General features: G+C 51.7%; 7 protein-coding genes across 7 annotated transcripts, besides 9 other annotated features; 1 reads left to right on the top strand and 6 right to left on the bottom strand.

The window, feature by feature from the left end:
• Nucleotides 1-106: 106 nt before the first annotated feature.
• EKO05_0006642 (uncharacterized protein) lies at nucleotides 107-1,786 on the top strand (the record flags this gene model as incomplete). Its single annotated transcript, XM_038946173.1, has 1 exon — nucleotides 107-1,786. The coding sequence occupies one exon, from the start codon at nucleotides 107-109 to the stop codon at nucleotides 1,784-1,786; it is 1,680 nt and encodes a 559-aa protein (XP_038798139.1).
• Nucleotides 1,787-1,812: 26 nt separating this feature from the next.
• EKO05_0006641 (uncharacterized protein) lies at nucleotides 1,813-3,208 on the bottom strand (the record flags this gene model as incomplete). Its single annotated transcript, XM_038940379.1, has 3 exons — nucleotides 1,813-2,242; nucleotides 2,311-2,631; nucleotides 2,709-3,208. The coding sequence occupies 3 exons, from the start codon at nucleotides 3,206-3,208 to the stop codon at nucleotides 1,813-1,815; spliced, it is 1,251 nt and encodes a 416-aa protein (XP_038798138.1).
• A 46-nt stretch (nucleotides 3,209-3,254) lies between these two features.
• Nucleotides 3,255-3,295: a tandem repeat.
• A 675-nt stretch (nucleotides 3,296-3,970) lies between these two features.
• EKO05_0006640 (uncharacterized protein) lies at nucleotides 3,971-5,366 on the bottom strand (the record flags this gene model as incomplete). The annotated part of the gene is made up of 2 exons (XM_038940610.1): nucleotides 3,971-5,218; nucleotides 5,295-5,366. The coding sequence occupies 2 exons, from the start codon at nucleotides 5,364-5,366 to the stop codon at nucleotides 3,971-3,973; spliced, it is 1,320 nt and encodes a 439-aa protein (XP_038798137.1).
• Nucleotides 4,344-4,403: a tandem repeat.
• Nucleotides 4,404-4,463: a tandem repeat.
• Nucleotides 4,464-4,505: a tandem repeat.
• Nucleotides 5,225-5,271: a tandem repeat.
• A 437-nt stretch (nucleotides 5,367-5,803) lies between the features above and the next one.
• Nucleotides 5,804-7,607, bottom strand: EKO05_0006639 (Rab proteins geranylgeranyltransferase component A; the record flags this gene model as incomplete). The annotated part of the gene is made up of 4 exons (XM_038940576.1): nucleotides 5,804-6,132; nucleotides 6,313-7,305; nucleotides 7,356-7,474; nucleotides 7,534-7,607. 4 exons carry the CDS (start codon nucleotides 7,605-7,607, stop codon nucleotides 5,804-5,806), a joined length of 1,515 nt encoding a protein of 504 aa, XP_038798136.1.
• A 1,394-nt stretch (nucleotides 7,608-9,001) lies between these two features.
• Nucleotides 9,002-9,263, bottom strand: EKO05_0006638 (uncharacterized protein; the record flags this gene model as incomplete). Its single annotated transcript, XM_038940634.1, has 2 exons — nucleotides 9,002-9,193; nucleotides 9,243-9,263. The coding sequence occupies 2 exons, from the start codon at nucleotides 9,261-9,263 to the stop codon at nucleotides 9,002-9,004; spliced, it is 213 nt and encodes a 70-aa protein (XP_038798135.1).
• A 1,594-nt stretch (nucleotides 9,264-10,857) lies between these two features.
• On the bottom strand, nucleotides 10,858-11,811 carry EKO05_0006637 (uncharacterized protein; the record flags this gene model as incomplete). The annotated part of the gene is made up of 2 exons (XM_038940623.2): nucleotides 10,858-11,156; nucleotides 11,208-11,811. The coding sequence occupies 2 exons, from the start codon at nucleotides 11,809-11,811 to the stop codon at nucleotides 10,858-10,860; spliced, it is 903 nt and encodes a 300-aa protein (XP_038798134.2).
• A 108-nt stretch (nucleotides 11,812-11,919) lies between these two features.
• Nucleotides 11,920-12,643: a mobile genetic element.
• Nucleotides 12,024-12,526: a mobile genetic element.
• A 480-nt stretch (nucleotides 12,644-13,123) lies between the features above and the next one.
• EKO05_0006636 (uncharacterized protein) lies at nucleotides 13,124-15,239 on the bottom strand (the record flags this gene model as incomplete). Its single annotated transcript, XM_038940355.1, has 11 exons — nucleotides 13,124-13,572; nucleotides 13,625-13,687; nucleotides 13,743-13,856; nucleotides 13,906-13,952; nucleotides 14,000-14,131; nucleotides 14,186-14,265; nucleotides 14,316-14,411; nucleotides 14,465-14,530; nucleotides 14,578-14,654; nucleotides 14,707-15,025; nucleotides 15,111-15,239. 11 exons carry the CDS (start codon nucleotides 15,237-15,239, stop codon nucleotides 13,124-13,126), a joined length of 1,572 nt encoding a protein of 523 aa, XP_038798133.1.
• Nucleotides 15,240-15,640: 401 nt separating this feature from the next.
• Nucleotides 15,641-15,683: a mobile genetic element.
• Nucleotides 15,684-15,700: 17 nt separating this feature from the next.
• Nucleotides 15,701-15,948: part of a mobile genetic element that runs on past the window's edge.

Here is a 15,948-nt window from a genome sequence, read left to right as displayed (position 1 = left end):
TTTACGCCTTCCATGTTCCAAATCGTTTTCCGGACCTACAGGCTCATCGGCGTGTCTTAGTAAATCCCGACCTCGATCGGTGGTTGATCAAAAGAGGGCAACAGCGATGCGATTACTCAATACCAGAGACAAGATTCTGACGGAATTCTTTGAAGATTGTCCCGAATATGCCATCCTCTCACACATGTGGGGGCATGGTGAGGTTACTTTCAACGACATCGATAAGCCACACGCGCAGACCATGGCTGGGTACGAAAAAATCTCAAAGTGCTGTCAACAAGCGCTCAGCGATGGATTCATGTGGGTCTGGATCGACACTTGTTGCATTGACAAGAGTAGCAGTGCTGAACTGTCAGAGGCAATCAACTCGATGTACAATTGGTATTGGCAGGCTGAAATATGCTATGCCTATCTTCAAGACGTCCAACATCCTATCAACTCAGAGCTGGGTCCGTTTCATTCTGATTTTGTTAAGAGCAGATGGTTCCGCCGAGGCTGGACGCTGCAGGAACTACTGGCGCCTCCGAGTGTCGTTTTCTTCGATCAAGACTGGAGACGCTTTGGCACCAAACACGACATGTACATGATCATCAAGAGGGCATCTGGAATCGATGAGCGGCACATACGGCACCGTGAAACAGTTTACGATGCTAGTATTGGCACCATCTTCAGTTGGGCCTCCAAAAGAGAGACGAAGCGGCCCGAGGACGTCGCGTATTGCTTATTGGGCTTTTTCCGTGTCAGCATGCCTCTGTTATACGGGGAAGGCACCCGAGCCTTCTATAGGCTTCAATTAGAGCTGCTCAAGCAGACAGAAGACCACACCATATTTGCATGGAATCCACAAGAAGGAGAAGTTTACGAAACTATGGGCATACTGGCTCCATCTCCCAAACAATTCCAGGGTATACCCAATATGGAACGAGCACCTCTACACTACGGGATAGCGTTGAACCACAAGAATGCGGATACAACGTACGAAATGACAAACAGAGGCCTGCGGATTGCTTTACCTCGTACTGAGAAGCATGCTGATGGAAAACTGAGGATTCTAGCAGGCTTGACGGTTAAGATGAGCTCTACTAGTGTGACGTGGCCCAAGCCATATGCGGTCGTTGTGCTCGAAAAGATTGGCCCAGATCGTTACCGCAGAGCGCCGGGGACACAAGTACGCACTGTTGTAAGCTCAGGGCTTTCGAACTCATATACGCACAGGATGTACATCGACGCAGAGAGTCGCCTGAAAGACACAGCAGCACTGCATAGAGCGCCGTGTCCTATGAAAATCACGAGTTTGCATTGCGAATTTGGAAGCTACGAAGTCCATGGTGTTGCCATCTACCGCAACGGAAATGTGCAGCCGTGGAGGAATGGTGAAGCACAGCTCAACCTCCAAGAACTTATGGTTTCCGACAATGAATGGGCCAGTATAAGGTTCAGCGTCCAGAACACACCATTCACCATCACCATTGGCCAACACCAACGGAGAGCTGGATTGTTGGTAACATATCCAACGCCACCCGAGACAACGACCGATACGAAAGCATGGACAAAGATTGTGCAGAAGGAGTTCAAGATTCAACGAGACCGCAACCAGAATACGCGCGCGCACGAAACGTGGCATCTAGATCCGAACCTCATCATAGATCTTAGAGCAAGAAAATCGAGGACTATTGAGGATGGTCCACGATGGACAATAGCAATCAAGATTCTGGATGAAAAATGGGGTGTTCCAACGGGAGATTTGGCCACCATACAGGAGCAACTACGCTTAGCCGGGGTGTAGGGAGTCCCAGCGTATGAAACAACCGACTACGCTGATATCTTTGGTCCAATGCCAAACCAGTCCTGCTCTCGCTCATGCACCCACAGACCGTACTTCAATAACGACCCCGTCCAACTCTCCATACTCGCACCAACAGCAAGAATTGTCCAGACCAAACCCACCAAGCGCCAGAACAAAGAATCTTTGAAACCTAAGCGTTTTCCAAATTCGAAGAGATGATCCTCAAAGAAGATGATGACTGCTTGGGCAAGAAAAACCTTAATCGCCCTGTCATCCTCAAACGAGCCATGGTAAAGCATCGACGCCCCGCCATGCACGAGACCCGAGATACCGAACCCAATGAACAGCTGCAGATACTTTGACGCAAAAGAGCCTTTGCGGAGGTGCAGCACGTCTCTGACGACAAAGACAGCGGGGCCGGAGCAGACCCTGCGGCATTGCTGGTGCCAAACGACACTATTCAAGATCAGCACCCGTCGCACCAAAAACTAAAGGAAAGGAGAGGAAAAAAGAGTAGAACTCACGACCACGCTCTCCTAACGCTCCACAGCCCTTTCAAATCCCCAAACGAACTCGGACACTCGCTCGGCCGTGCTAGTCCGGCGGCCACACTCACGATCCCGACCACGGTGTTGTAGAGCTCCAGCGACACATATGTGAGTACGATCTGCATCCAGGAGAACCAGAAGCGGTGCCAGAAGGGGTAAGAAGCGTAGCTATGCTGAGGTTTTATAGCGACAATGTCGACCCAGCTGCCATGGGGTGAGGAGGCAGTGTAGGCGTAGAGAGCGTCTTTGGCGAGGTAGAACACCACTGCACGAAGGGACTTGCGGATCAGAAAGCGCCTGCTCAATTTAGTCGCTGTTAGATCTTGAACGCTGGGCGTTGATGAAGACAGGAAGATAAGAAAATGGAGACTCACCACCGCGGATACTCGTCGTCGACTTCAACAGGCACATTCTTGACCTCGCACGACCACCCTGTGTAGCGGTTCGTAACCCCCAGCCGCACCGCCCACCATAGCCTTTCGCGGAACGCCGTCGGTGCAGCTCGTTTCTCCCTCTCTACACCACTGCTCTTCACAATGCCGTTGCTCTCCACACCCCCACCGCTCCCTCGCTCCCCACCGCCATCCCTCCGCCCCAACTTAACCCACCCCTCCCGATCCGGAGCAGCAAGGACGACCCAATCAACATAGGTAGCTATCAGACTCGCCACGCCGCAATTAACACCATAGTGAACCCCCCAGGGGCCCGCGTAGTCTCTGTACCGCGACTGCGCAGCCAGGAGGAGCAGGACGGGCAGAGTCAAGCCGAGCTGTAGAAGGCGCTGACGGGGGCCGATGGCCAGAGCGAAGACGTTAGTTAGGAGGAGGAGGGGGAGTTGAAGCGCCGTGAAGACGGGGGGGAGTCGTAGCGACATTGCACTTTCTTTTCTTTGTGTAGGTTCGTGTCGGCTGTACGTATACGTGTAGGTGTAGGTGTAGGTGTAGGTGTATGTGTATGTGTATTCTCGACAGTGCAAAGAATGAATGGATAATCGAATGAGATCTTAAATTGAATTGGAGCGGAGCGGACTCGAGGAACAGGAAAATAATTGAAAAATAATAATTAGAGAGTGGCACGATACATATACACGCTCTCGTCCCCCTAATCACAAACAACTAAACCACACATCAGACTGCCTTACTCCTTCGGCACTCAGTAGTGTACCGCGCACAGCACACCGTCCGTCTGCACGGGTAATCTCTGCACTGGGCACCGCGTCGCCCCACATTACATGCGTATAAGCAGCCTGTGCGCCCGCGCTGGGCCAATCAGGGGGCTGCGAGTACGCCGGCATTGAAGTTGGTGCCGTCTTTTGACATGTCTGACATGTCTGACTTGGGTCGTTGTTGCAGTTGTGGGGGGGATAGGGTCGAGTCGTATATGAGTTGGCATGAGTAGTTGATTGAGTTCGGTGGTGGGGGTTTAGGCGGTGCTTTGGGCTGAACTTACTGCGGTGGGTGATGTTGGTAATACTGCGAGGGTCAGCATGTTTTGGGACTCGGTAGATGTCAAGTGCGTTCAAAGAGGAAGGCTTGGCATGTTATCGTTGTTGCGTCGTTGCTCACTATCGCGCCTCGCTCGTACCCCATGCAGTGCTCTCATCCAGCCTGTCTCGTGGTCGTGGACTCGCTGCTGCCTACAATGCCACCTCCTGGAAACTCGCTCCATCGTCTCCGTCCTCGTCGTCCTCGACTGTAGGTTTCGGTCTACTCGGTAGCCCTGCCTCCAGCTCCTTCACCTCCCCGCCCGCAGGCTGCTCGTCCTCTGAGTCTACCTCCTCCTCGTCCGCCTTGCCCGGTTGAGGCTTGAGGTCCTCGGGCTTGGCTTTTTGCTCGTCGTGTTCTGGCTGGGTCTTCGGTTCTGGTGCGGGCGAGACGCTTCTTTCACTCGCATCGTCTTTGGGGGGTGGTGGAGGCGGTGGTGCGCTATCTGACTCGCGGTCTCGTGTTGGTCGTTCGGGCGTCGGTGGTGTGACTTCGGTGCGCGGGCTCTGGATGGGACTTCTGATTTGCGGCGGCTGTGGCTGTGCTTGTGGCTGTTGTGGTGGCTGTGGCTGCTGCTGCTGCTGCTGTTGTTGTTGTTGTTGTTGTTGTTGTTGTTGTTGTTGTTGTTGCTGTTGCTGTTGTTGTGGCTGCTGCTGCTGTTGCTGCTGTGGTGTCGATGCTCCTCCTTGGCCGACTGTCCGTAAGCGGGGGTCGGCGTTCAGATAGTAACCCCTAACACCGACAATCCTGCCGTCCCTCTCGCAGCCAATGACCCAGTCGGGGACCACGACGGGGATGTTGTTCTCGACGGCCTTCTCCCAGGCAGGCCCGCGTCCCTCTGTGCAGACAAAGTGCGTCGTGTCGATGCGCACCGTGTCGGCCAACTTTGCGCCAATGCGGTCGATGGAGCGTTGCAGCGACTCGCGCAGGGCCGAGGGCATGTGGCCGGGGGTGATTGTGATGCCCGACAGGTCCGTCATCTTGTGGGTCTGGACGGTGAGCTTTTCGCTGCTGAAGGTGCCGGCGCTGGTCTTGAGGACGAGGTGGAAGACGTATTCCGTGTCGACGCCCAGGCCGCTCAACTTGGTGCTCTGGACGTCGCGGGGGTTGGGAATGGTGCCGGCCTTGTTGCCATTGCGGTACAGGGTGAGGCTGCGCAGCTCGGCCGTGGCCACGTCGATGGGGTCCCACTCGAGCACGACCGATGTCTGCGTGGCATTGCGGCAGCGCAGGACGGGGGCCGAGGGCGTGCGCTGGCCAAAGGTGCGGAAGATGTCCGACTGCAGCTCGTGAAAGGCGGTGGCGGCGTCCGTCTCGGCCTTGATGTTGCGCGCGACGTCGATGTCGACGATGCTGCCGGACGAGATGTCGGGCGGCAGCAGGATGGACGGGAACTCGATCTGCGCCAGGGTCAGCTGCGGTGCCGGTGAAGGTACAGGTACAGGTGCAGGTGTTTGTAGAGCGGGCGGGGCGTACGAGGCGCTTGTCCTCGGTGAGGAGCACGGCGACGCCGGCGTCGACCTTGCCGACGGTCAGCGAGACGAGCATGGCGCGGCGGTCGAGGGCGGGTGAGGTGGTGTTGTGACGACGTAACGCGTCTCGCTGCTTGCTGCCCCGGCCGTTGCCCTGTCATGTCCTCCGCATGCACGGGCAGACCGAGATTCAGCCGCAGGAAGCCCATATATCATGCATCAGGCCACCACGCCTTGAAGCTCTTCAACTTGGATTTTTGCTTGGAGCTCTTGAATTTGGATTTCCGCTTGAAGCTTACTGATTTAGATCCTCTCCAAAGTGCTTCCACATCTTTGCCATCGTGGGGGACAAAGCAGTCCAGCTCGAAAAAGGTAGATGAGTACACCCAAACACACGGCTACATGATGCAAGAGCGCAACACAGAAATCACTAGCTGGCTCATGCAATGGTGTTCCGACTTGGAGTAATTCATGGAATCGTCATTGTAATACATCTACTTATCGCCACGACCGCTACTCATCGTCGTCGTAGACTTCCCTGTCTTGGAAGACGAGGAACTCGCCACCCTCATCACCAGCGATGCGTTGCCACAGCTCTTTGACGTTGTCGAGTACAGCGTCATCGAAGGCGAGATCCATTGGCGGAGACCGGAAGTGTAGAATGTGATCGTCGTTGGGCAGATGTGACTCGTTGCCAGCAGAAGCTCGCTGTCGGTACTGCACCGATAGGAGCACGCTAGGTTGCGGTGAGACTTCCACAGACACTAGCAACGCGTCAATCGCCCTCTTCAGGAGATTGAACCCCTTTTCAGAGCTTAACGATGTGAATGCGTACAGGATACCTGATGAAGTATTAGCCATGTGAGTTTTGGAGTCGCATGTGTTAAACAGAAATGTGCGTGGAGCCGTTATATCAGTTTGTCAGAGGATGTTATCTTCAAGTAGTTCAGACAATGTAGATAAGTATTCGTAAGGTTTGATCATCATAACAGCAGAGAGTGCGGAGGAGTGTGCAGACTTACATTGACCTGATGGACATTCGCCGGTATCGCTCGAGTGGACAAAAATGTGGACCGGTGGCAGCTCCTTGTCTTCGCCGTCTAGATTGAGCGATCCGGAGGGGAACACGACCACAGCAGAGGCTGGCGCCGGTGCTTCCTCTGCGATGGGTGGAAAGAGAGGTGCGAGCGCTGATGAAACAACGGTGGTCGAGCGGCAACACGATGTCTTCTTGGCGGCTTCCAGCCCGCCTACAATCCACTTTGTGCTAACAGCTTCTCCATCTTTCAGGCGAAGCTTCAGACCATCATCGGTGGTTGCAGCCTCAGTGGGGTCGGACGACAATCCTTTTCCAAGGACGTACACCCCTCCACCAACTGCACAGGCTCGACAGGAAACCTGGCTGATCTCAGCAAGGCCACCCCACTTGGGTATGACAGCACCAAAACCAGCTCCGAAGATACCGATGGATCGAAGGTGCCTTGCAATCCGTGGCAGTGCGTACTCGGTAGTGGTTTGCGACGAGCTCGAAGGCGACAGGGCGAGGGCCAATAGCGGTCCTTGTAGTGTTGCGGGGACTCTGAACTGCTCCGCGAGGAAGTCGAAGAACGGCTGCTGACGATGAGCATCCCAAACCTCCGTCTGTTCCTCGTACTCGGTGATGAACCGTAAGAACTTCATCAGCGCCCGCTTGGCCTTGAAGTCAAGCTGGTGGTCTTGAAAGACATCCTCGCGCCCGTTGGGGACTCTGAGGAGCTTTCCAGGCAGTGTGGACGAGGTTTCACCCTCAGTGTCCGCAGCATACACCCACCAGCTGCCGACAGCAAGAAATTCGAGCTGACGGTAGACTCGTGACGATACGAGGTGCTGGAGCAGCGTCGACCTCGCATAGATGATTTGAGGACTGAGAGCTAAGCTATATGCTCTTGAGAAGCCCAGCTTAGTCTGAGCGTTGTCTACGCCGGCAGGCTCAGGTTTCGTAATCGCAACGCTATCGAAGCCAGCACGCTCTCCAGCTAGGCAACGTTAGTGTCCACGCCCGCCCTATGTTAAGACTAGTACTTACCAGCATCTACTCGTGCGGCCCACTCTTCAACTTCCTGCAAGCTGAAGGCCGCCTCAGCGCCGCCATAGTAGTCATTCTCATCGATGTGGAGGATCTTCTTGCCCGAGCGCGACAGAGCTCTTCAGGTGCTGCGTCAGTCAGACCGCGCCACACCTAGCCATGCTTTGAGAAGACATACAAAGCGAGCAGAGACTGCTGCAGGCCCGTGCCTACAATGAGGACATCCCAGGAGGTGTTGTCGAGAGTTTCCATCGTGGGTGCGCGGAAATGTGATGCTCGGAACGGGTCAACCTCTGCGGCGCAAAATTAGCGGAAAGCTGACGTAATCCCAGTCCATACAAAATCTGCGTGGGTCCGCAGGCTTCCCTCCTCATCGCGCACGCAAAGGACTTGGGGCTATCTACGCCATGTCCGCAATGCACCGGCCCTTCACTGGGACGGAGAGGTGCGCGAGAGATGGATCATTTCGCCCAGTATCTACCGCTTTGGATTTTACCTGAATCTGCGGCTCGAAGTTGGCGGTACATACGTATCAGCGTGCATGTGCTTTTGAAGCCTTTCCCATGTGGAGAAATCGACGTTTAAGTCTTGAATAAGGCTATAAGGTGGCTGCGTGGTTCGAGCTTGACGTCGAAGATCTCACAATGCACAGTGACAGCGTTCAGTCGCTCCCTTGACGATGTGGAAGATTCTGCGACTACGTTACTTGTGACAACAATCTTCCTCTATCCATGCTCGACGTGCTATGAGGGCAAGCTTCTGCCACAGTTTCACCACCATGTAAAAGGCTGCACGGTTTCTATAAACGAAGGCTGAAGCTGTACGTTCAAGCTCAGCACCACTTTCAAGGGAGGCTGCGAAGGCATCAATCACCATGGTTGCTCAGTAGTTTCATTGTACGCACCATCTCGTACCAGTACTCTGAACACGTCTCCTCTGTTCATCGATTGACACAACTCAACCTGAGACCGAGACTCATAAGCTTATGCCACCGCAAACCTCCTGAATGCCCCATCCTTGCCATCCTCAATCAAAGCTCACTGTCCCTGAGCATGTGTCTGAAAGCATCAACCTTGCTCTTACAGTGTTACAGTGAGGGCACTCTTTAGGCTGTTTGTACCGCTTGTAATCACAAAATTGATGGATACGGTAGGAAGTGTGCATTGACGTGAGTTTTTTTGCGTCTTCGACGCACAATTTCCCAGGCTTCCACAATGTTCGTAAGATTGGGAATCAGTTACTTGCACTTGTGTGCAGTGTTCTATTCTGATGCGGTGACGGGGTTGAATGGAAAGAATGGGTAAAGTCAAGAAGATAATACGGTGGATGGAATAGGCTGATAAGATGTCACAGTACGGGAACGAATATTTGTTGAGCACTAAATACGACTCATCGGAAAGGCTGGGGTATCTATGCGCCATCGTGATCAAGAATGCATCCACTCTTCATCGGGTATCCGCGGCGCATTTCCGTATCGTACAAAAGAAAACTTCGACATGCCCGTCGCTCATTACAACTCCTGTTCCGTCATCGTGGGAGACTCGATGGTCGCTTTGCTAGATGCTCCACTCCCTCATACGTCCGACTCCCGTCTTATGCCCCTCACTGACACGGCATGTCAACAGAGCAGCTAGGCCGGGTCGCGTCTAGACTCTACTCGTGTGTGTGGTACGAGTCTTCATCCCCCGGCGTCGACCGCCGCCGCGTCCGCAGGTCAAGCAGGAGATGATGATATCGAAAAGGGAGACAATCGCGTTGATGATGGCCTTCAGTCCCGCAGCGATAGCGTTGACAATGGCCATGATGCAGTTGCCGATTGTGCGGAAGATGGACTTAATCTGTGGGCTGTTAGTGGTGAGAATGGGTAGAGAATGAAGATGAACGTACGCAAGAAACTACGGCGCCCATATTTGCGGTTGTGTTGTGTTTGTATAACAGGTGCTCTTAATGTGCTGTCTTTGGCTTTCGACGTGGTGGGAAGAAGAGCTGATGTGCGGAGAGTGTGGTGTTGTAATAGTAATGTGGGTTTGTGTATGGAATGAAAGTACAGACAAACGCGGCTCCCTCACTTATAATGAGCCAGACCTTCCCTTGCACCTCGTGTTGACGTCACGCCCTTACTCACCTCACCTCACCGCACGCACCGTGCATGCCAATTTCCCAAATCAAACCTGCAGCGTGACCGCAAACAGCACACGCCCATGCTCGCGAGAAACCTGCTCTTTCAACTGACGTTGTTAGCCGTCCTGAAACGGCAGCGATAGACGGACGATATCTCTTTGCAGTAATGTAAGCAAGGTTTGACCTTGTTTATCCCGCGTTGCGAAGTCATACGCCACATGCTTATTTACTCGTATGCCGTCATAAGCAACGTGAGGTTGCCCAATGCGACATCGATCTGCACGGGCTGTGGCTGGAACACCTCAAGAGACAGTCTTTTGTTACAATGTCACCAGCCTCTTGGAAACTCTTCCGAGAAGATCTTCTACCAAGAGATGCAACGATAGCCAGCCGTGCGCGTCGCGAGTATCATTGTACCAACCAACGGTGCAGCCACACCACCTGCATCGCCTCTGCTCAGCATCTGCGAGCGTTTGCATGACCGCACGAAATAAACTCTGCGTTCGTATCTGGCACGCTGCACCACGCATGTCCCAAAATGGCCATTCTCACTGACGTAGCTGTGGCTTCAGTGAGATCTTTTGACGATCCGGCATTTCGGTCCAACCTAATTGGTGACGCCACCAGACAAGGGTGCAAGAACAGGGTTGGTGCGCAAAACAGGGCAGCATTCTCGTGCAATCTCACCGTTGTCATACAGGAAGTAATGAAAATTCTCGTTGTATGATGAGTGAAAGGATGAAATTGCCGTCTTGTGTCAATTTCGTTGTGACTAGTCTTTTAGGGTCTTAGTGCTGATACTGGTCCCGGCCTAGGTGAAGCTCCTGCAAGCTCCAACGGCAACCGTTGGAACTTGCAGCGCGCCGTTCAAATGAAAGAATGGATCGCAGCACGACTGTGGCGCCTTGCAGGCACAGCCTCCACCTGTCACTGTCTAGCGCAAAGGCCACTTATCCTTCAACTGGCAAAAGTAGTGCACATGTTTGTGCGGTGGCCCAGCTGCAAAGAATTCTTTATACAGATTTCTATCAAAGCAGAGCCCACATATATGCTATGTCATCATTATGCTTAGGGCTGATTGGTAAAACCTACTAATACTTAGCTCTACAACCTCGGCCTATATCTCCAGTTAACACGGACGTATACAATACTTTTGCCGGATACTATAGCAGTGTATGCTCTTGTTGTAGACCATGTTACTACTCGATCTTACGCCGACTACACCGAAGATGTCGTAGTGAATGACTTCCTCCGGAAATGGTTTCAAGATTACTGCTTCTTGCAAGATCCAAAGATTTGCTGATTTGGTGCCCAGCACGCTCCAAATCCTACACAGTACCACTTGTTGTTTTCATGATATATGGCATCAATATTCTCCCTGTCAACTGGTGATTGCGGGGGCAGCAAACGTGCCCTTGGCCCTGACGCAGAGTTCACCTTTGACGCTCTCTAGTGTCCCAATAATCTCGATCAATTGTCCCGGCTCAGACTTTTTTGTCATGTCCTTCTGTGGTGACAACCAAGACAGCCAGGACTTTGTAGGCTCTGCCTCGGGTTCCGGTACAGGTTCGGTTTGGGGTAGGGTTGGTTGCGCAAACGAGGCGCGCAAGACGTAGAAGTCAAGGCTGTATGTGGGTTTTGCGTACGTTACTTTTAGTGAGCTTGGGCGGTGGACCTGCTCTGTGTCTCAAGTCAGCAATGTCTCTGTCAGCTGCCAGCTCAATTGCATACCGATGTTCCCATCTGGCCCTCTGACCATCCTTGCCATAGCCTCCTCAAAGATAGTCGCAATCGCGCCTCCATGCGCAACGCTAGGCCAGCCTGACAGGCCCCCTCCTATCCAAACGACGGCGACCATTTCTCTTGTGTCGGCATTCCAAAATGCTCTCTGCACACCCAATCCTCGTGTCCCGCTCATAACACTCAGCAGACCCCCTTGCTCTACCTCGCTCTTACCAAGATCCATCTCTAGCCATGCCTTCGGTACCTCTACACCTGCTGCACTTGACAACGGCACATCTGAATGTACGCTGTAGCTCTTCTTCCTCAGCTCCTTCACAATGTCAAGCTTATCGACGTCCGCGTTCAGCGACTGCAGTATAAGCGCATCGTCGCGCGATCCAGGTTCAGGCAGACCAAGTGGTGCTGCGAAATGTCGGGCGCCGAGGCCTGTGGATATCCCCAGGGCGAGGATGCTGCCATACCAGAGGTATGACCACCGAAACTTCGACTGCAGTGGAAGCTCAAAAGGCGAGTGTTGGCAGCGAGAGTGCTGGGACGTTCTGTTGGCTACATGGAAGGGTGTACGGTTCAGTAAGTGACGCGCACGAAACATTATGTACAATGCGCTACGTTAGAAATGTGATGATGAGAATGCTTGGGCATGGAGCTTTGAATGCACATCGCTAGCGGCTTGGCGGTACAAAGCACCGCGGCACCCATCCCCCATAGCGTTGATTGCGGCAATCAACGTCACCCACTCACGATCACCAGGTTGGATTCCAAGTGGCTTAACACGTCTCTCAGATGCAGTTACCACCTTAACAGACTACCAATACCCATTTGGAAGCCAGTCTCGTCAAATTTGTAGGTATCTTGGTCCAGGAAGCTATACTTGGCTTTGACGTTGTGTACAAGGTTGAACCAGGGGCTAATAATAGCCAGATTACTGCACAGGACCCTCTGGTGATCCCGTAGTCCAGTCACCTGAGATTTGATATCAGATCTCCGGTTAATCAGACGGTATACCCAGTTGACTTCAACCTCGCCACCACCACGTGTTGCTAGTAGCTGATTGGCCATACTGCGTACGTAGGTAAACATAGGGGCAAATCCACGTGCGTCGAGCTTCCTTATGTATTTTACAATCGTCTCCTCTTCTAGCTTAGATAGCTTTGACTGGTTAGGGTGGGTATTGTGTCGTGGAGTTCGACCAGCGCGTCGGTAGCTGATTGTGCTTTGATGAATGTTGTAGATAGCAGCAGCGCGTCGCTGACTTAGTGACGCTTCAGATTTCATAGCTTGGATAGCAAGGATTATCCTGTCCTCACGAGGAAGCGATTCGAATTCAGGTTGTTGTGGCATGGTGATGATTGGTGGGAAGAGGTGTGGTCTTGGCATGGTGATCAACTCGATAGTGTGATCAACTCGATGATGGATTACGTTAAACTAAAACTTCTTACCTAAAATTATTCTTTGTTAAACATAAGTAATGATATTATTATTGCTAGAGCAAGCGTGAATGTAACGAACCGACCTTGGGAGTCAGTTTTTACCGACTCACCTCCGACTCAAGCCCGCTACTTTCTCGTACCTTGTTTCACGACAACCCAGTCCTCTCCGAGACAAGTAGTATAAAGGCACCATGCGAATCATCTATGGGTAGAAATTTTTTGAGTACCTTTTCGTACAAGATCTATATGAATAGAAGAGTCTCTGCGTACCTGTGCATTGGCCGTATCTAGGGGCTTCAGTCACCCGCTTGATAACTAGAACATGACAGCTCGTTGAAATTTCTCGTGTTATTTATAGTGATAATGATTCTAAGAAAAGATCACTGTCTGGACGGCTCAATACGTCAATTCCAATGCATAGGCAGTTGTCTTGCTAATTTACAGGAAGATATAGGTATCTTATATACAGTAGAACTAACTAGCAGCAGTGAGAAGATTGAAAGCAGTAGATCTGAGCTTTTCAGGTGGTGGGAAAGTGTAGAGGGAGGGCAAAGGCTCCACAAAGGGCTCTTTTCCATCTATGCGTTCAGCATCAACCCAGTTCCCATGTACCGCGCTGCGCAACCGAAACGGCAGGATGATCCTAGCAACGATTTCTTCGAACTTCCGGGTATCTAGGATGATGATTTCGTTCCTGCCTGTTTCGATGTTGTCGATCATGGTGATGAGGAATCCATCGCCCTCTGGAGCGTCAGGCGTGCGTGGACTAAACGCAGGTTCTTGCACAAGGCAGTTCTCACTAGGGATGCAAAAGTCTGTTTTACCAGTGCTGTAGTCATAGCGGGCAAGAGTGTTGAGACCGTTGTACAGGTTCTTCTCCGCTGCGACATCTGGTCTGAAGCAATCCAGGAACGTGTATCGAGCTTCGTGTAAACCGTTAGCTAATGCTCTATAAGAATGCTTCTTGTGCAGTACTTTTTTCAGTCAGGAATCTCTCGTCGATTCGAGGGAACTCGCATGGGACTTCTAGCAGAACCTCTAGAATTGAAAATTAGCAATGTACAATCGACCTCGTTAGAATCCCTCAACGTACCTCCCAAAGGCATCTCATCAGAATCGCTTTCGGGGTCTATGCAGAACTTGACGTAGTTGACGGTAATATCGGCTGGGTCTAAATTCGGAATGCGCTTGTCGCCACTCTTGCAGGCTGTTCAACTCAGCAGGTGACCACAATTCCGAATATGTTTATGACTTACGCAAGAAATGAAAGGCATTGTGCGAGGCCACCGTCGCGTCGAAGTAACTACTCGGCGTTAGTGTAGCTCGCTATAGTAAGGGATGGATCCTCACATTTTCCCATCCTCTTCCCAAGAAGCACCAGAGTGAACCGGCATGCAATTTTTGTGCTTGAACCACCTAACACTCTTCGATTCATCCCGGGGTACGACAGCAAACCAGGTTGGCATCTTTTCGTCGTAGTACCTTCAGCGTGATTTAGTTCCATTCAAATCCTAAAATTGAGTGGGTTTGTTTTACCACTGGTGGTTGCCCTCTTTCTCAATGTCTGTGAAGTCTACGTTGAAAGGCATCATCATGAGAACGACGTAGTTTTGTGTCTGTATGACTTAGTATCACCATCTCCTTTAAGCAGCACCAGGATTCTTACAATAGCACAGTCATGAACCATTCCCACGATCCCGTCAAATTTAAAGTCTCGCTGCCAATTCTTCTTGCCATTCTTGTCGATTGAGTAGACAGATAACTATTGTGGACCAGCTATCATTGTGGTATGTTCTGGTGATGCGTAACACTCACATCAGGGCTCAGTAGACCGTGCAGGTTATAGCCGAAGGCTAAAAGCTCACCAGTCGCGGGATCGACCTGTTCCAAAATCAGCCAGAGTTATAGTGTATGTCATACCAACGTACATGGGGATGCGCAGTGAAGGGAAGATTCGGGCTGATTTCTCCCGGGAACGGCTCATGGCCGATTGTTCTCAAACTGTCTTGACAACCATTAGATTCATAAATTTTTTCGTAGAATCCAGACGAACATACTTGGTTCGAGCTCGTACGCCGGACCTTGTTCTGCCAAGGCCAAAAGCTTTCCCGCATGGACGATGACATTAGTATTGGCTAGGTTGTCGATGACACTGCGTACACAGGGATGGTGGGAAAAGGGACTTTGTAGCATGCCGAATAGTGCCTTTCCAGCCTTTCGCTCGGCAACAAGACGTTCTGTCAAAACGTATTTTTGCTTGTAAGAAACCTTTCCATCCTTGATTCGGAAGGCACTGATGCTCCCGTCTCCATCGAATGGTATAGTCTTTGCACCACCAAGGTAGCTGTCGCGGTCATAATACGGGTCCTGCATAACCTGTTGCTTTTAGCGACGATTCCGGTCTACATCCGATCATACTTTGGACACATGTCGCTGTCGTATGATACAGGCTGCGACTCACTCGATAATATGTCCCATCAAGCTCCTTGGGTATCGTTCCTTCAATTTCCATTTCCTCGAGCTCAACCTCAGCTCGGAAAGGCTTCGAGACACCCCCAAAATCGTCGAAATGCTTATGTGCCTTTACCATGTCTGCGTTTATAATCTGCGTCGTCAAGGTTATCAAGCAAAGGAAGTAGTGTACAGATATTATTTCTTCCCTACCCACCTCAGCTGCTTAAGTACTTCCTCCACAACTAGCTTTACATCCGCAAGATACGGTGAGAAAAAGATTGAACATGATCACACCACAATAATCAGCCAGTTGCAAGCCCCCGGATGACTCTCACTCCGGCGGCGTGACTGGAAGCTCCAGCTTCCGCATATCCGAATCTCTTCCGGTACATGTAGATGTTTGTCACGGACCGAATTACTGCAGGCGACGAATTGCAAAGCAGCTTCTCACATTGGTCAAGTCAAACTGAATTGATGCCAAGACCGGCAATTGCATACCCTCGGTTGATTGGTTTGCCCCGACTTCAGCGGAAGCTTACCATGTCCGTGCGCGTGATGCACGGGCTCGCCTGATGCACGCGTTTTATTAGTAAGAACATGTCACGAGTGTCCTGCCCTTGGTCTGGGGATACCTCAGATGGACCCTGGACCAAGCCTGGGGACCTACAGGGACACCACGTATATAATATTCCAGGGCCTTAAGACTTATCCATTAAGGATTTGTCTTATCTTATTAATTAACCCCTATTATCTATCCTATCTTACTCTGCTAAATGGCCTGCCGCCTGCCTACAGTGCCCTATCAATTTCAATCCTTTATACTCCTCTTAGAATAAATCAAGAAA

This window comes from Ascochyta rabiei, chromosome 10 (assembly GCF_004011695.2).
Source record: "Ascochyta rabiei chromosome 10, complete sequence".
Lineage (NCBI taxonomy): Eukaryota > Fungi > Ascomycota > Dothideomycetes > Pleosporales > Didymellaceae > Ascochyta > Ascochyta rabiei.
Note: the sequence above shows the minus strand (reverse complement) of the source record. Positions and strands in the feature narration are given on the sequence as shown.